This window comes from Poecile atricapillus, chromosome 3, assembly GCF_030490865.1.
Source record: "Poecile atricapillus isolate bPoeAtr1 chromosome 3, bPoeAtr1.hap1, whole genome shotgun sequence".
In the NCBI taxonomy this organism is placed as follows: Eukaryota; Metazoa; Chordata; class Aves; order Passeriformes; family Paridae; genus Poecile; species Poecile atricapillus.
In genome coordinates this window covers 32,938,829-32,958,854 of record NC_081251.1, presented here as the reverse complement: position 1 = coordinate 32,958,854, position 20,026 = coordinate 32,938,829, and the positions used below count along the sequence as shown (strand labels likewise).

Below are 20,026 nucleotides of genomic sequence, written 5' to 3'. Positions count from 1 at the left end.
AAAAAATGGGTGTGTAATAGAACTAATTCCTGCTGTCTGTATTTAAATATTGAATAGCCTGTGAGAGAATTATTTATAAAACCTATACTATGTTTTAGTGATGCAATTTTGCCTGTTAATGAAGTACCATCATAGATGCCTTTGTGCTTTACACAGAAATATTCCACCATTAGTGTGATCAAAATATTGTATCTTTATTCTAATGTCATAGTCTGCATTGTGTATTCTGAGTGTGGGTGTCCTGCCACAGACCCTCATGACTGCAAAGACGTGTTATTTTTTTTCCTTTGTGGAAGAACATGCTCTGGGAACCATTTGGGTTTGGCATGTCCACAACCACAAAAGATTGTCTTTTACCACACAGTAAAGAAACTAGGTGTGCCTCTTCTCCCTTTTCATAAGATTTAAGTAGATCTATCTGCTGCATTTTCATCTCTGCTTCTGGTAGCTGACACTTGAATGCTGTTGGTGAAGTGCTGTTTTTTGGATTTTGCCTCCTGCTTTGGATCTTTGGACTCAGGCGGGTTTTGAAAGCATTTTGGCAAACAGTAGTGCAGAGGGACCTGAAGGATGGAGAGCAAAAGGAGTTTTGTTCTTTGTCGTGTAAGCTACTGGATTTCTTTCTGTAGTCTTACAGAAGGATTTGCATTTGGGGATCTATTTTTTTCTCCTTGTTTCTCAACTATGATTTGAAGTGCTCAGTACTAAGCTGCTGTTGCTATCCCTCAGTTATTACTATCTGTGTGTTTCCCCTTCAATTCCAAATAAGACAAATAAGTAAAACAAGCAAGAAAAATCAGGATTATCAGATAATTTTCTTTGTGTTTTAGGATTCTTGCTGTTCCAAACTTTAAAGCTTGTTGTAATAGGAACAGGTTTCTTACCATGTCCACGGATTGTTTCAGGTTTCTTTTTCTCTCCAATTGTTTTGGAAGTATGTAGTTCTCTGCTACTTTGAAATGCTGGAAAATAAATTGATACTGTGAGTCTTTTGGTCTTTGCTGCGATAGATCAGAATTTTCCTTTATACTGCCATTTGAGAATTTACCTGTGAGGGATTAAATCTGATTGTAGAATGAATACAGTTGCTTTTCTCTGCTTGAATTCAACAAACCCTTGGGTGGATTTTTGCTGCAGCCCTTGAGAAAAGATTATATTTTAAATTTTTCACTTATTGAATGATTTAAAATAATCATCTGCAGCTGTTGCTGTACGAGTGTTACTCTTGGCATTCTTGATCATAGAAGAAATGGTTGCAAATAGGACTTATATTTGTTACCACTTTAATCTTAGTCTTCCACTCACAGAAAACTCAGCTTGGAAGTGTCTGGTGTCTTCCATGTGTGGTTTCATCACCTCCATTTTTGTCTGACCTGATTTATGGGAGATGTAACTACAGGTAGGTAGGTGCTGGAGATAGTGTTTTTTTTTTTTCTCTTTCTCCCCCCAGATACTGGGGAGGAGTTCAGACATCTTGTCAGACTGTGATCCGGTAGGATATATGTTTTTTTGTCCTTGAAAGTGTTTCCCATCTTTGTGGGGAAATGAATTTTACAGAAGAAAGAGGCATGGTAACCTGTCCTGTATTCCTGCATTTTTGAATTGACAGTAATTGTAGCTGAGATAGTGTTAAATCTACTGCAAGAACAAGCTCTTGTTTTTCTACATCTTTGTTTTTTCACATTATGTTCAGATAGTATTTACATTTCCTAGTTGACTGGAACCAGTGCCTAGGCTTTCTTTCCCCTGCAGTGTGATCTTGGCCACAATGAAGATGAATGGGGTGGGGTGTTTGTTTTTTGTTTGGGGTTTATGGAGTTTTTTATGGGTGTTTTTTTTGATGAAACGTATTTTTGTAAAGTAATTCTTTTATGGGAGAAAAAAAAAAAAAAGTGTGCTGCTTGTTTGGGGTTCTTTGAGCCATTTTCAGCTGAAATCTGAGTATGTCATCACCAGTGTTGAGCCGAGTTCACTGTCAACAGGGTATGTGCACTTCAGGAGTTCTTGATTAGGTGGAAACTTGTCCAGGAATGCCTGGCAGTTCCAAAGTGTAAGGTGCTATTCTGCTGATTTTAAATCATAGAATATTCTGATTTGGAAAAGACCCACTAGGATCCAGACCAACTCCTAGCTCTGCACAAAGCACATCATATGCCTGAGGGCATTGTCCAAATGCCTTTTGAACTCTGGCAGGCTTGGTGGCATGACCACATTCCTGGGGAGCCTGATCTCTGAGCTTTCTAAGGCATTTGTTCCTGTAGACTGGCACAGTACTTAGCTGGAAGTTTGTGTATGATGGATTCACGCAGTACTGGGGAAAACCTCTTTGTGTAACTGTGCCCATTTGGAGAAACAGCATTCTGAATGTGTGATTGGAGGAGAATCTATCTACAATAGCTCAGACCTTGTGGAAAGCTTTTGTGCTCATTCCCAAGCTGGGTTTGTGAAGTCATGAGTAGAAGACTCATATGCAAATGGTGATGTGATATCATCTTATTGTCATGAATTTGATCTCTAACGGTATATAAACAAATAACTTCATTGTTAGTAGTTCTGGCTGGTTTTCTGATGGAATGTCTAATTCTTCTGATTTTTCTCAGGATAAGAAATTTTCCTGGATTCCAGTAGGGATATTCTCTCCCTGAAAGTTGTTCTGAGCCTGTGTTCTCCAAAAAATGCCATGTTATCTTATGGAGTAGAAAATTGTTGTTTACTCTTTCTATTATGCTTGGCTGCAATATAGGGTACACAGAAGTGTAATTGCGACAAAGTCTAGGACCAGGTCTCCCCTTTGCACACAAAACCTGGGATGCAGACTACCCTGTACAAGCAAGACACAACATAATAAAACTCACAGATTGTATGACCTTGCCATTGAAAACTTTTTTCCTCAGTGTGGGAAGTACTTAGATGAAGGACTTGTACTAGGTGTAAGTAATGCATATTCTGTTATGATTTGCAGAGACATTTGAAGTCCTCTTAGGAGACCTCTGTCTCTCTCATATTGAGCTATTGTGAGATGAAGAAATAAAGCTGTTAATCAGGCCTTGATTCTGTTAGTCAGACACATGAAAACACTTTTATCTTTCTTGTGTAGCCTCTGTTAAGAAAGAATCTGGCAGCAAGATTTCATCCTGTTGGCTTTTTACTGCAGTGGGATATCACCTTGTCCATATGCATTTTGTAAGAGTAGTCTTTTGAATCTCTGAGGTGAATTCTTTTCCGTTGCGTATTTCTTTATATCTTTCCAGTTTCTTCCCGTGGTTATTTTTCTGAGTTTTTCTGAGGTCTATATCCCATGATTCCTATGATTTTTTCCCAATTCTTCTTTGTAAATCCTCTTCATGTGGATGCACCTTCTGATGTTGTAATTGCCAAATGCCTGTTGTCATCTTTTTTTCCTGGTCTTCTTGCTTCCAGGATGGGAGACATTTGTCGTTGAGAGACCAGACCTCTGAGTAGCTGCTATAATCTCTGCCTTACTACATAGCAAGTTACTGGAGCCTGTGTTATGGATTGGTCATGATATAACATACTCTTCAGAAATCAGGGGATGTTCTATGACAACTTAGGCATTCTTCTCTCCATGCTCAAAAAAAAGATTTTTTTTTTTTAAATTTCTATGCATTGAGTCAATAATTTAATTGTTTTTATACTGCACTGGAAATATTAATTTGTGTGAATGATGATTTTAGGATTTGATTTTCACTTGTTCCTCGTTCAACTGAGTACACGAGTGAGCTGCCGCAGGGTTTGCTTGCCAGTAGGTGGTCTTGAGTTGTGCAGGATATGCATCAGCCTCTCTTCTAGTCACTTTTTCTTTTCTCCCATGCTTCAATATCTTTCTTATTGCACAATACTGAGATACATGTGCCAGTGAGGGATGGAGCATACATCTTTTTATATTTATTTGGACAAAAAATTCTTCAGTCTTGAGGGTCTGTGGAAGGTCATCTATAATAAATTAGGAGCAGGTGGACAGAAATAAAGTAAGTTAGTGAAAAATTCAATTTTTATCTTGGCTTTATTTTATTGATTGAATATTTTTCTGATATCTAGCGGTATAATAAGGATATATATTTTTTGATGGTGTTAAAATATTTGACAATGCCCTGATGTAATAAATATTTTTCCTAGTCTTCTGCCTGCACCATATTTCATAAGTCACAATTTTTTATCAGAAAATTTATTCATGTATTCAGACTACAGAAGAAAATTTATAAACTAATACATTAATGCTTTATTTGGTCAGATGTCTTCAAGTAGTTAAATGTTATTCCATTCCCCTATTCTTTACATGCTTCCCACCCTCAAACATGTGGATTGTTCTCTTTGCAGTGTAATACAGAAAAGAGTACTTTGAAATAAAGTAATAATGGAGTAATTGAATTTTCCCCTTTAAACTGAAATTAACACATCAGCTTACAGCCCTGTTTTTTGCAAAAGTGACCATGAGTACCACTGTTAAAAATACTTTTGGCAGTTCTCTTCTATATGCTTTTCTAATAGGTTCTTTAAAAAAATTACAAAATGACTTTGTTTACAGATAGCAGATCAGATGTTCTTTCATAGTGATTATCGGCCCCTTATCCGTGATGCCAACAACTTTGTCCTGGATGAACAGACACAGCAGGCTCCACACCTTATGCCTCCCCCATTTTTGGTTGATGTGGATGGCAACCCTCATCCTGCAAGGTATCAAAGACTAGTTCCTGGTCGTGAGAACTGCAGGGAGGAACAGCTTATTCCTCAGATGGGAGTGACCTCTTCAGGTATGGAAAATTTCACTTCACTGAACAGTAGTCTAGTTACCTTCAGTTGTTCTACAATTTCACTTTGTCCTTTTTCTTCATTTATGGGCATAGTAGTTCATGTAGTGTGGAAGAATTACCATGTCTTTGGCACTGATTGCTTATGACAATTTCATTTGCAGTATTGTCATCAATCAAGTTGGCACTAGATGATGATATAACACCGGTTAGCTCAGTTTGTTTCATTACTGGAGCAGTGTATTATGCTGTGTGAGCTCTCAGTTATCTCTTTAGGATAAGATTTTCTGCTTTAGAAAACCTATGAAATAGACTGATCTTCCACAGATCAGTTAGAAAAGGTAACACCTACAAGAACAGAAAAATAGGAGGACATCTGAAAGAAGCAAAATTCTCTTTCTCTTTAGTTGAAGACGGTCATTAGTTTTAAGCTTTGGTGATTTGGTTAAAGAACTGAAAACTTGATAAAGGTATAAAATCTAGGAAGTTCCTTGAAAGTTTTGTTCTCATGCACATGACATGAGAAGAGCATGCATGTATTGGGCCAAGGGCTGGCTGTTGGAAACCGCCTAAAGGTGTTTCACATGGGAAGGGATGGAAAAAACAATGCTTACTTACTATGTGTCACTAGTTTGATATTAGTATGACTAAGCAAATAGTGACTGGTGAAAGTAGCTTTAAATGTTTTCAAGATAAGCATTGTTAACTATTTGGGTATTTTTGAAAATATGTGAAAACTGACTGTTACTGTAAATTTTAATTTGTATGTTCATGATACTTAAGCCTGTGGTGTGGCAGACATTCCAGGAAGGGGTAACTGAAGGTGTTTTTACCAAAAAATCTCTTCATCCTTATTTGTAGACCTCAGGATTATAGGACAGTGAATATTTAAATATTTTTAGGGGAGGATTTCCATATTTCCTCTGAAATTACAGGAAGAAATGCTACCTGAGAAGCAACTGTAAAAAGGAGAATATCACATTCCTGGTGAATGCAAATTTCTTAGCTAGTGTCTTTGAAACAAAATTTGATTTTTAGGGAAGGATGATACTTTACTTCATTGTTACAGTTAAAATGTGAATCCATTGCATTGTTAAATTCTCCAAATTTGAAAATGTCCTGGGAGTTTTCTTCAATATATCTTGAAACAAGTCAGGCTCTGCACACAGACCCAATAAAATTAAATTTAGTGGTCTGTCTGCATGACACATGAATGCTTATAGGAAGTTGGTGTCCATAGCATTTTGTTTAATAGCAGGGAGCTATCCACCAACTTGGCAGGTGATGGAGAGACACAAGACAGTTTTTTACCTTTTTACAGTATAGCAACAATGTAGTTGCATGCAGACGTAAACAGAATTAATATATTTTATATGTTCCCTTCCACTAAGGAAGTTCCTTTTCTTTCTGAAGCTTTGTTATGGGATTTGATGCATCTCACTCAGAGCACTGACCATTCATTTCTTGTTAAATTCTCTATAGTTTCTAAGTGTAGGGGGACTTTAGATAGTCATACATGATTTACTGCCTTGATGAACATGAAGCTCCTTTAAACCAGATGTTTTGAAAAAATCAAGTATACACCAGTGTCTTTATTATTTCATTTTAAAAAAACCCACTTGCTGTTTCTTGCTAAAGCATTGTCTCACAGGCTAGATACATAAAAACATTCCTTTTGTTTAGATAGCAGTTTCCTTATTTAAGATCATTCTTGGTTTATTAGTAGTATTTCCCATTGCTCTCAGTAGACAGTATGTCTACTCACAAGATCAACAAATTAATCTGTCTCACTTATATGAGTCAGAAAACATCCAACTGTTTTTATACCAGAGCTCATTCCGTTATTCCTAGGTTCTGCTGCTTTAGGGAAGTTGACTTCAATAACCTTTAAAGCCTGAGAGCACTGTCTTAAATATTTATGTTTTTTTTCTGCATACTGTTAAGAGATAGCAGCTTCTGTGCAGCCACATAATCAAAGCTCTTCATTTCACAGCACAGTTACTGTAATATCTAGTCTTTGATCTTGCAAAGTGCAGTTTATACTGTTATATTTCTTTGGAATCATGCTGGAAAAATAATATCTATCTCTTGTTTCTTTGAGCATTGTTACTCCTCATTACAAAGTTTGCAAGTTCTGCTTCTCTTGGCTAGAGCTTCCCACCATTCCACTCCACCATCTCACTATTCTGTGTGGAGATGTCTGACTTCTTTTTGAATCAGTAGTGTAACCTTTGTCTTTTTTCTCTGTACCTCTCTAACTGTTTTTTGTGATCATTGTAAGTATGAAACCAGGTTTTGTGTTTTTCATGCTTATGTGTGTATATTTTGCTTGCTGCTCAGAAACAGCTTTATTACCATGTAATCACTTCTTTGGAGTCACTGTTTCCCATCTTCAATTCACAAGAACTACCCACAAGGAGGTTTCTTGGCTGTTTTACGTACCAAAGAAAATTACCGTTACTTGATCTGTGTGATTGTTACGTCCGTGTGGAGCTCAATTAAACATTTTTACTGCTGGGTGTTCTACAATATAGATAATTATTTTCTAATTCAGTTAGACCTTGATGTAGCTCTTTCATTGAAGCTTATGAAGTGTTTTTTAATGCATTTGAAGCAGGCTAATATTGCATTTGAACAATTTGCATTGACTGAGCTGACAAACAACAGTTGTATTAAGCTTCTGTGGCTTGCTGGCACTTGTTCAAATTTAACCTTTTATTAGAGGTGAAATGTGGTCATCTTGACCTTGCTCCAGAAAAATATAATGCTCTCAAGTATATTAAGAGAAGTTGAGCTGTTTTAATAAATGGGTGTTAGAAAACTAAGCATTAGCCCATAGTTACACATGTGATAATTTACTGTGCTTGTTTTAGATGAGCTGTCTGTTACATAAATTTCCTAAAAATTTACATTTGTGTGTTGTTCTCCTGTATATTTTACTTCACAGGATTGAATCAAGTTCTTAGTCAGCAAGCAAATCAAGAAATTAGTCCGTTGGATAGCATGATTCAAAGACTTCAGCAAGAGCAGGACCAGAGACGTTCTGGGGAGGCAGGAACCAGTAGTACCAGCCGGATAAGCAGAGGTAGATCACTGGGGAAGGGTGCTGAGGTTGAGAGTTGGAAAACATAGATCCCTTTATATTGTTCATTCTCTGTGCATTTTGTTGAACTAGTAGAAAGGAGGTATGGAGCTGTAGAAAATAGTACAGCTCTCCCATTTTTTTTTTTTTTTCCTTTTGTAAAATGTTTGGGTTCTTAACATTACAGATTTTTTATTATTGTCTCCTCACTCAGGGAATTGCAGCAACTGTGTTCCCTTAGAAGTAACTACCCTACTGTTTAATCTATGGCTGGCCATCTAGTTATTTGAAATCTGACTCCTTTTAAATAAGGACACAGGAGGAAGAAAAGTAGAACTCTGCAAAATTGTTCCATGTTACAGTGTCTTGCACTAGAGTACACAGTAGTTTCCAATACTTGAAAAATTATGATTAGCAATCCACTAGGTTGAGCAGGATTAGCTTGTGTGTGTAAGGATATGGAAAAATGTTGATATTTTGCTACTGTGTAGGTGTTCAAAGGCTCTTGCATGTGTGTGTGATTTTGTTCTGGGTTGGTTTGGTTATTTTTAGCCTCTTGGCCATTTCAGTTTCTTGTCTGTAAATTTTACAGCTTGATTCCTAATTTCCATTGATTCAGTGAGATAGGTCACTATTTTATAACAGATCTAGAGTGCAGTAGCAATAGTCAGCTTTGCATAAATGTTTTCAAAGGTATTTTTAAAGAAGCAAACATTTTCTTCACTTCAGATTGTTGGTACATCTGCTTCTTTATTATGTGAATTTTTGAACAGAGTGCTGCAGCCCAGTAGCAGTTTGTGCTGTCATGTGGTGACTGTAGAAACTGCTGAAATACTTATACTCAGTTAATATGATTTCTTTTGAAGTAATAGATCAAGTAAAGTTATTTTTTCCATTTCATTCCAAGTTTTTATTTTCAAATGCTTCCTTAAGAATTTCAGATCAAGAACTATTGCTTTTTGACTTTTTAGGATCTGTAAGCTCTACCTCAGAAGTACATTCCCCACCAAATATAGGGTTAAGGCGCAGTGGACAAATTGAAGGTGTGCGTCAGATGCACAGCAATGCACCAAGAAGTGAAATAGCCACTGAGCGGGACCTTGTGGCTTGGAGTCGCAGGGTGGTAGTGCCTGAACTGTCTTCTGGTGTGGCCAGGTAAGCATAGATCGAGAATTTTACTCTGGTGAACTTAATTAAATGAAACAGTTTTGGAGTTTCTATCACCATTCACATCGTCATTTGTTTTCTGTGTTTTCATCTCAAATTTCTTAGAAAATCAGTTTGTTTGAAATCACTTGTTTGTATATCACTTGAAAAATCCTGTAATTCCAGAAGGATTGGGAATAAAAATTGCCCTTTAAATGAATGATAGAGTAACTGAACTTGTATAGGCAATGGAATCTAGTTGCCTCAATATCTTCTGACTTATAGCATAAGATTATACATTTTAATTCCTGTCATTATATGGCATTTTATGGCTGGAATGCTGACCTACACTATTAGGTGTCTGAGATGAATTTTGATTTCCAAACTGGAACTTCAATTTTTTCAGTAATTCTTGTGATGAGTACTTAAATCAGTAAGTCAAAAAACTTACTTGCCATAGTCAAACATAAACTGCTCTAGCTTAATGTAGATGAAAATCTTACTTAGTTTGAAAAGAACTGCTCTAGTTTAATGAAATAAGGTGAAAATCTTTGTGTGAAAAAACCTAATTTAAAAACCATGTGCTAACTGTAAAGAGAAGAACTGCTGTTCAAAGAATGCTATAGATGTTGAATGTCTATTCCTTGGTTTGGAATAGATTCTCTCAGTTGTAGTAATATCATTTAAAGTTAACATCTCAGTTTTCTTTTTTCAGTAGGCAGGAAGAATGGAGAACAGCAAAGGGAGAAGAAGAAATAAGGGTATATCGATCAGAAGAGAAACGAAAACATGTAGTGAGTCACATTCCAAGAGAAAACAAAATACCTACGTTCTCTAAGGTAAGAAGTCCACCTGTGCTTTACAACAGAACGCAGCATAAAATTTAATTCAATAAGTTGGGTCACATAAATTTACGTTCTTCTTCTCAGTTTTAAATTTACAAACCAGGGTACGGGAGTTTGTTTACCTCACCAGAATGAGGAAGCCTGTCTGTACTGATGTTTCAGTATGTTCTGAATAATAAACAACATGGATTGCTTTCAGAAGTGGGGGAAAATCCCTGCAAATCTGGTGTTGGGAACATGATTTGCTGTAGGGAGTCTGTCACTATTAATCAATACACTCTGCTGCTGTTGTCTACTGTTTGACATACTGTTCTGTGGATACTTCTATTGAAACTCAAGTCAGAGTTCTTAAACTTAAATTAAATAGATTAAATACATCTCCAAATAGAGAATTGGGTATTTTCTCTCATGGCACCCTAAAAATCATATTGTGGGCTGTTATGGGATATATCTAAGTCATAATTTTTGCTAGAGCTGGGAGTACGTTTTCAGAAAAGATGAAAACAGGATAGATTAAGTTCAAGGAAATAAGTTGTATTAAATTGTCATAAGTGACTTGGTTTTTTTTTCATATAACTTGCAAAAAATTTTAATCTTGCATCTTTTTTATTCAAAAGATTTCTAAAAAAGTTTGAAGGATATATATTATATGTTTACAGAAAGCATTTTATGTCTACTTTGTTTAAAATTGAAATAAATTTTATTTATGAATTACACATGCTTATCTATGCTTTTCTAACTAAATAACCAACTATGTTTTTATAATAAGGGAAGTAAATTTTAGCAATGGTAAAAGAGAACCCATACTTTGGGTTTTGTAATATGCTTAATATAGATGAGACTCTTTCCACCCTCAATCCAAAGCTTGTAAAATACAGCTTTCAGAAACACCTGCAAATTGTGGCAATTGTGATGGGAAAGTAAAAATCACTTATGGGATATAAGGTGGAAAAATTAATAAATGAAATAAAGAGAGCAAGTATGCAAAAGACTGAAGCTCTTAACTTTGAGTACTATACTTAGTGCCTGTGCTGTTTATTGCTTGCTTACTTGTGAAGGAAGGAACTGAGATTGCTTTTAATCTGAAAATAAGTAAATTTCAGATGCTTTGTAGTGATTCTGTAATTTTTAATAATGATGAATTAATTTTATATGTAGTAGAGCAAGTCTGAGATTAACAAGTTTATATTTGATGCTGAACTTCAATATTGTTTTTCTGCTTTTTTCATACTCAACCAAATTAAAGATTTCAGAAGAAATGATGTGAAGTCTCCCCTACCCAGTCCCCCAATAACTTTAAATTTCTTTTTAAAATTTATTCCTTACTTTTTCCTTCAATTTTTTTCATGTATTAAAATTTGAGTGCATTGCTATCTTTAAAAATGGCACTGATGCACTTTTTTCAGTTTTGCTATCACCAATATTGTGTGTTTACCCAAGATACACTGAAAAAAAATTGTTCACTTTTTCCCCAGTGTTTTGTACATTGAGGAGGAAACTTTATGCCACATGACAGGACTCATTGGTGAAATACCAGGACATCAGAAGTCTTTGGAACTCTTATTTTTCTTTTGGCAGTAATAGAAAAAAGGGCCTGACAAATTCAGATTTTGACAAAGTTTTTTCCTGTCTTGAGGGGATGTGTTTTGGTGCTGATTTATACACCTCATTTTAGTTAAATTAAACAGGTGCACTGCTCAAGGGTTTATATTTTTTTTTCTTTGTCTTTAGCTACAGCCTAATCAAAAGATCCTTCCTGATAATATGAATTAATACTAAATTGCCATTAAATTTCTAATTGGGTTACAGTTTTCTTCTAAAATATCACTAGGACATAAAAGTTTAACAGAATAGGCTAGCTGGTCCAGCATTTTGGTTTTTGCAATCACTTTTATATTATCTTTGAAACAAAGAAACTTAAAGCAAGTGTTTTTTAAAGTCCTGTTTAAAATATTTTTTTTAGTGTCCAAACTGTAACGGTAGCACTGGATCTTTTGAATCCCCTATTTTTATTTATATATTATATTATGTATATAATATAATATATCTATATATAAAAATATATTTATAGATATTTAGGTCCTTGAAATCCTTCAGAGAAACTGCTACTTAGGAATAACTTTCTTCAGTTTCATATATTTACACCTGGGGGGTTCTGTGATCTGGATTCTCAGAATGTGAGGGAGAGAACTTGATAAATCCTTTAGTCACTTTCCACCTTTGTTCTGGGGAAATAACGAAAAACCCCAGGCAATCATGGTCTTTTCATTTGAGTGTGTCAGTAAATTTTGTATATAAAAATTACTGATATAGTTAGTAATACTTTCAGAACACTTAAAGCCTTCATAAACCCTACTGAATACTTTTTTATGGCATCTTGGTATAAAAAGGTTGTATTCTTCAATAGTTGACTCTTCATTAAATATGTCTGTTTTTGGAGGACTCAGACTGCTGAGAAGTACACTAATTCAAATCTCTTAAGTAAAATCTCAGAGGGATTCAGAAATAAGCAGATATCCCCCGGGTTTTAAATAAGCGTGTTTCAAGAAGAAAAAGGTGTTTGATCTTGAGTGATTGAGTCTCACAATTAAATTAACTGCTCACATTTTTATGGTTTTTGTGGTTGCTTACAGTTAGCATAAGCAACACTTCTTCTCAGGAGTGTCTGAGCAACAGGAATAGTGAATTGGAATTGTCATCTTCTGTAGTGTTCACAGTAAATTCAAATAAACATCTGGGAAGAGAAGTAACATTTACTGCAATCCAAAAACTGTTGTGCAGTATTTTTAGGGCTGTTTTAAATACAAATTAATAACTTCATTATAGTTGCTCTTTTGTTGCTGTCCATTTACAGTGACAGTGTGACTTTAAATACAAGCTGTGTTAGGTTGAAGATACCACTGAAAAGCACAGTGTAAATCTTTTCCTTGACAACATCCAGTAGGTTTTGATACCGATTCCTTGTAAGTTATAGTGCAGTACTATTGCAAAACTATAGTCCTTATTGCATAGTGAATTCTTGCAGGTTTAATGAGAATTTATGATCCAAAGAAGATGGGGAACACTTCCAGCAAAACACAGGGCATGACATTTTCTTCCAATAATGTCTAGACCTAAGAACTACAGCATCAAGAATTCTAGAAAATGTCTCACTCTATAGACCTGTCAGCTTTTCTGGGAGCTGAGTAAAACATTGTCTTCATAGGAAAGCTCAGTTGTAATTCATAGCAGTAGGAAATACAGGTTTTTATATGAGCTTTTGAAATTTATCAGCTCTATTCATATGATAATATGAAATAATATTTTCTTCTCTTCCCTTCTAACTGAAAGGAGTCAAAAATACAGAAGTAAAATGAAAAGATGGGCAGGAATGAATGTTCTTAGCATTTTGGATTGGAAGCTAAAGTGTGGGTCAATAAGGAAGAACACAGAGCAGCTGTAATTACATTTTGAGGAGATTTCGAAGTCCACTGCTAATTTTTAATCCAGGGTCATGTGTTAAAAGTAGTACAGAATTATAGTTTAGTCTTTCTTCTTTAACAATATCTGCAGTGTAAATGGCAGTCACATAAGTATTCTGATATTGAAAGCCCACATTTCTTTGACACAGGTCATACAAAAAAGTGTTTGTATATGATTGCTTAAGGGGCTAATGGAGTTGTGGGGCAGAAACTAAAAACTTGGATATTTTGACCTGAATAGTACTTAGTTAATAGTATTTAGTATCACTGATTTGCTGGCTGAATGATGAACTTGGTTTGACTTTCAAAGTCATTGGTGAGGAATAGGGTTTTTTCTATTATTAAACAAAAACACCTAAAAAAGCAAATGCCAAAAACTTGAACCCAAATACATTAATGAAAGAGGATAGAATGGGATTTTTACATCTTCAAAATGGAGCTGTCTTCCAAATTATTTTTTTTCAGGAGCAGATGAAAGTTGAGATAAATAACATGCTTAGGTAAATATTCCCAGTCCAAGTAATTAAGTGGATTAGTTTATTAAACTACTGGGATTAGAGCATTTTATAAATATTTAAGAGTGTGAAATTTCTGTACACTAGAGGGTTGATGTGATGTGTGTCCTAGTAAAATGTGACAAAAATGGAAATATTCCTCATTATCATTAAGTGGAAATGTTATCTCAAAATTTCAAGGAATTAACATGGGAAATTGTTATGGGTGGAAAAAAGCAGGCATAGGCCTCTGTTGTGATGGGTGCAATGACAGCATTGTAAACTAACAGAACCCAGGGAGGAGAAACATGTATTTTGTTCTGCTGGAAGTGGCTTGTGTTCCGCAGAAATAAGTTTTTCTACTTACATGTTATTTAAACAATACTGCCAATTAAATCATCAAGATGTTAAGAGGAAAATATTCTAGAACTTCAGAGCCTAGCACTTAGTGCTTAGCGTCTATTACCTTCACTACTTTCGGAACAGTTTTAAATCATTTTTTGCATACATGTGATGTGGTAAGAGTAAAATCTATGTAATTACAGACACTGATTCAGACTTGAGACTGTGTAAGAGTCAAAGAGAAAATGCCAGGGCAAGACATCTATTTAGTGCTGGGGTTTTGATACTGGACATATGCTTGTACCTTGTCCCTGTTAAACTTTCTAGTAGAAGTTAATTCCTGTTGCCTTAAGGAAGGAGGAATCATTTTCACATAAAAAAAGGATGCTGCTGGTTAAGAAATACCATGAAATTGCTACAGCCAAAGCTTCCCAAAATTGCTTCAGCCCTGTATGAGACTGCAGCAAAGCTGTGCTTCCAAGTGCTGTCAGAGTCATAAGGATGTAGCATGCAGTGTGGTCTGAGTTGTCAGGACACCACTGGTTTCCCACTGTATCTCTCACAGATGAAGTTACCAAGACCCCCAGCAGTGTCCAGTATCCCTCTCAAATACAGGAAATGCCATCATTTTTTATTTCACAGAAAAACTGTTCTGACAGGAGCTGTAATTTTAGGTGTATCTATAGATGTGCTCTGATACTGACTTGAAGCCTTGGACAAGGTACAAGGTACTTGTCAGCATATATGACTGTTCATCAAAGTGTTTAGAGAGAAAACGATGATTGAACCTCAAATTTTAGGTTATCTTGGTTTTATTTCCCAGCCTACTGTTAGAGTTGAGAGTACAATTTCAAGCTCTTTCTTTAGGTTGTATATTGAGGGAGTGGAGGCATCAGCTGTGTTTCCTCAGTTCTAGCTGAACATGCTGGTGATAGTTACATTTTGTCAGGAAAAGACCTGTAGTACTTTATAGTCAAACCTTCACATTCAACTCCACCCCTCCTCCAAATAAATCAAGTTCTGTATTACAGCTTCTCTTCAGATTTTGAAAAGCTAAGCTGAATAGGAATGATGTTAAAATACATTTTTTTAGGCAAGATGAGGCAATTGTATACTTTATGGCCCCTTTTCTCATCCCTGCTTGAGCAGTGGGTTTAGACAAGGTGACATCTAGAGATACTTTCCAACTTGATTCTATTGTTCTGTTACTCGTTGATAAGTACTTGTGGTTTTTTATTTTCCTGTTTTTTGTTGGTTTTTTTTTTCTGTTCTTGTTTTGGCATTTTATCTCTCCCAAAGCTGTTTGTTACCCTTCAGCATCACTGTGACCCAATATTTATACAGTGTTTTTTTCCCTCAAGCTTTGAACTGCCAAAAGAAAAAAAATCTTTTCAAAACCAAAGAATAATGTGAAGTGCTTCAGTTTTTCCAAGTATCTGTAGTTCTATTTGAGTAGAGAAAAACTGTATTTTTAGGATAGCTGTTTGAGAAGCCTCACCTCTGAAGAGAAACGGGGAGGTACAGTTTTAGGACTTTTGTTTCTAGAGAAGAAACAAAAGTCAAGCAGTCAAGCTGTAAGGAAGCTTCTGCAAAATATGTCCTCCTTATTGTAACAGATACTTGACTACTTTGTTTCATTAGGGTTATGTGATTCCATTCTGTTGTCCCTGCTTTCTCTGCTATGATTCACGGTGAAAAAGTCACAAATCAATAGCAGAAACAAGTTCCTGTAACACTCGCTTTTGTGACCTCTTTGCTTCAGTAATGAATCTTCAGAGCTTGATGAGAAGTGAGCAGCCCCAGAAGGCTGAAGGCAGAAGGCTGTGAGTGATGGGCTCAGCCACTGGGCTTAGGGCTGCCTTGGGGCTGTTCTGAGTCAGGGCAGAGCAGCTTGAGATCTGGTGTGTGTTGCCAGTTTGAGTCCAGAAGGAGTGGGTGCCCCAGGTCTCGAAAGTCTTGGGCAATGATAAAATGCTGATTGCTGAGCAGTGTCATTAGAAATGTCTCTGGTAGCTGTGCTGTCAGTGATAACTTCCAACTAGACAGAAGGACAAAACAACAGAAGCACAATACTCACTGAAAAGCAGTTTGTGTTGGTCCTCTGTGCTTTGATGAAAACTGGAACACAACTGTACAGAGTGGTGTGCTGGCTTACTTTCCTGAACTGATGCAGTCTTGCGTGCAGAAGCTGTGTATCTTCTAACAGGGAGTGTGGGAGAAAAACTAGTTACTAGACTTCTGCACTTTAATGATGATTGTTGTGGCTAAGGAAAGCTAAATCTTCGCTACTATTGATTAGCCATGTTTTAGTACAGCTTTTACTGTAAAAAGTGGGAGTTATTTTCCTCAACAAGAAAATTTAACCTCATGAACTAGCTTTCATCATACATTATAGAAAAGATTTTTTTTTTCTACAAAAGAAAAAAAAAGTCAAGAGGAATAGGTACAAGCAGTCTGCTGTACTAGAGGACTGTCAAAATATTAGTGCCTTTCTTTGTTTTGTTCCAGTTCTGCTTTCTTCTTCATCTCTGGGACTTTTTTTTTTTTAACTGTTATCAGCACCTAATAGATATCTGAGGTTTTCCTTGTTGCAAAAGGATAACACTGGGGAAGTGTACCTCTTTTTGTGGCATCTAGGAATGTGCCCAGAAATTATTTTGTTGGATCTGAGATAGGATGAAGTTCAACTATACATGCCAAAAAAAAATAGCACAGAACTCTTGAAATTGAGATCATAACTTTTGTTCTTTTTCCCAGTGGCTGGGGACTAACATAGGTTTGCATACTTGGTGTTGAGAGCAAGTGTTTGCATCCTGTATATTCTACAGGAGGAATAAAATCTCTTCATGCTGGAGCATGAAGTGTTTCTAAATGACAGCTTTATTTCATTCTTTTAAGCTTCATAAGAACTCATATTCTTTCAAACTGACTCATTCATTTGAGCTCTGCAATGCATCATCATACTATTTAAAGGTTGTATTTGCTAACATTCATCTCTCTGTGTGAAGGGGGATGTATTGCTGTACGGGTTTCTTTTCTAACACATCTGGCCCCTTGGCTGCAAAATAACTCTGGACTTTTGTTTAAGTCTCCTTTCCTTAGCCATTTTTAGAGTAATTTGGAGCTTTTACAAGCCCTTATCAGCCTATCAGTAGTTATACTTTAGTCCTTGTTTTAGTCCTTCTTAACTGACATCTACTTTGCAGAGAATGATTATTTTTAATAGTTACAGATTTTTAAATTGTTTTGTATCTGGGAAGAAATTTAATTATTTCCAGAATACACGGAACTGTTTGGTGCGTATATTCATTCAACTACGTGTATGGAGTGTTTTCTTCAGCAGCTTTTTAGTTTTGGACTTGTAACTTTTTATCAATGTAAAAATTGCTTCCTGGAATACTCTATTAAAGAAAATGCTATGTATTAATAAAATGTATTAAAAAAATTATGTATTTTGGCTTTTGTATCTTCACAGAACCATTCTCATGATAATTTACTTGATGCTAGTGACTCAAAGAAACAAGCAGCTAATCAGCACAATTACCGTACAAGATATGCGGTAGAAGAAACTGCAAGGCCTGCTGAAGAGTTGGAAAATGGACACAGTTCTTCAGATGTAAGATCCTGATTCTTGAGGCAGTCTTACATATTGCATTTCTACTCAATAATCTCCTACTTCAGCTAATGAAACATTGTTTCTAGTGGGAACTCAAGTTACAGTTTTCATTGTGCGTTTCCTTTCACCTCTTAAAAAAAAAATTATGTTGTATTAGGTTTTCACATGCTTGTATATATACATATACACATATACATGTTGTATGTGTTTAGCTTTGACTTAAGTAATTGACAAAGGAGAAAAATACTCATTTGTAAGGGGATTTTGCAAAGTATATGTGCAATTTGTTAACCTAGTCAGTAATGCCCACACGGCCTAGCAATGTGGTCACCAACTTTAGGTGATCCTGCTTGAACAGGGAGGTTGGATAATATGAGCTCCAGAAGTCCCTTCCAGCCTCAATTATTCTATGCTTCTGTAACTGTGGTAGAGAATGAGTGAGCAGTACATAAAGTTCATATTGGGTTTTTGTTTGATGTTAAAAAGATGTGGAAATATGACATTAAAAACACTTGAAATAATTTTTGAGAAGATAAGCTAGCTTTGTCAAATGGTGATGTTGCTCTACACTGTGCCAGGCGCAGATATCTTCATACTTCTTTGTATAAGTCCACTGAAGTAAAGAAACTATCTGCAAACTAAAATGCATTTTTAACATAAAGCTTCTAGAATCCCAGATGTTTATAGCACATCTAAAGCCTAGAAAAGTTTTCATTGTATTGTCATATATTATAACTTGAGCTCTAAAGAAAATGCTTTCTTTTTCTCTGCCTCCGCCTCTGTCCCTTCCCAATGCCCTCTGCTCTCCTTATTAGGAAGGGGAAGTAGTTGTTGCCAGTGGTGGAACATCAGAAGATGACGAAAGAGCATGGCACAGTGATGGCAGTTCTAGGTAAGTGACGACATATATAATCTACAGAGAAAATTCTTGCCAAGAAATATTTAATAATTTTTGCTGTAAATAGTAAATGAGTAATAACTAACACTTGTGCAGATTTAGAAGAGAAGGTGAACAAGAACATGAAAATTTCAGGATTTAATTTTCAGTCATATTGCTGACTAAAATTTAGGGAAGGGGTTTCCTTGTTTGCTAGAAGCAGAATTGTTTTCCGGAAGGTATTTCTTTTCAGATACAAACACTTGGGGCAGGTAGTAGCAGTTTCCTATGGCTCTCAGTCTGAGCTGTGATCCTTGGTTTAAAATTAGAGAGCAAATAAAGCATCCTGTATTTTTTCATTCAAAGCTATTCAAAACAAGAAGTCTTGAAAACAAAATCCAGACTTCAGTGTTTATCATCTTGAACTGATGAAGTAAATACAGTGTTTACTTCAAGGGATGCTATAAGTTAAGCTTCTTGCAATACCAAATGATGAAAGGGATTTTGGTTTACTACCATTTAAATTGTAGATAGAATATAGGGTTTTAAGCATTAGGATTTTAACTATTAAAACATTGTAGTTAGCTAGACCATTAACTGTAATCTTTTACTGGGTTATTTTATGTAATCCAATGCACTTTTTAACTTTGGGGTTTTAATTTCTTTTTTCTTTGTTATATCATATATAGTGACTATTCTAGTGATTATTCTGACTGGACGGCAGATGCAGGAATCAATTTGCAACCACCAAAGAAAATTCCTAAAATTAAAACAAAGAAAGCAGAAAGTAGTTCAGAGGATGAAGAAGGACCTGAAAAACAAAGGAAGCAAATTAAAAAGGAAAGGAAAAAGGGTGTTGAGGAGAAAGATGGACCATCAACATCACCAAAGAAGAGGAAACCCAAAGAGAGAAAACAAAAGGTTAGATGTTCTTTGTGTATTATAGGTTGCTTATTCCTGCTGACTTAGAAATAATTGGATGAGTGATTGTGTTACATATACAACTTAATATTGTCTAATTTTTAAACACATCATGACTTTTAACAAATGATAATTAAAGACTCTTCCAAGTCAAATGATAGATGGCTACAGTGATATGCTTTCTGAATATGATACGTTTGACATAAGGAGCACTTCTAATGTCCTTATCACTATCCTTGCTCACACCAGAAACTTCCTTTCTGTGGAAGTAGAGTATTCAACTTCAATACAATTGAGTATTGCTATAACATGCCAGTATTTTTTAAAGTTGTGCTGACTTGTCTCCCTATATAATTGCGAATTCTTTTAGATCTGCACGACCATGCCATTTTTTTCTGTCAATTCTATGATATATGATATTTGCATTATGCTTGCCACTGTTAACTCCATTAAGGGAAATATGACTTGATCAG

At 35.6% G+C, this 20,026-nt stretch overlaps 1 protein-coding gene across 2 annotated transcripts in view; it reads left to right on the top strand.

Annotated features, from left to right (window-relative positions):
- The window catches only part of PHIP (pleckstrin homology domain interacting protein), a 105,741-nt gene that overhangs the window by 53,978 nt on the left and 31,737 nt on the right, over positions 1-20,026 (top strand). For both annotated transcript variants that reach the window (XM_058835165.1, XM_058835164.1), the window contains 7 exons: positions 4,547-4,772; positions 7,717-7,854; positions 8,823-9,006; positions 9,713-9,836; positions 17,615-17,755; positions 18,571-18,647; positions 19,322-19,553. In XM_058835165.1, coding sequence (XP_058691148.1) covers positions 4,547-4,772; positions 7,717-7,854; positions 8,823-9,006; positions 9,713-9,836; positions 17,615-17,755; positions 18,571-18,647; positions 19,322-19,553 — 1,122 coding nt within the window. The remainder of the gene's footprint in view (positions 1-4,546; positions 4,773-7,716; positions 7,855-8,822; positions 9,007-9,712; positions 9,837-17,614; positions 17,756-18,570; positions 18,648-19,321; positions 19,554-20,026) is intronic.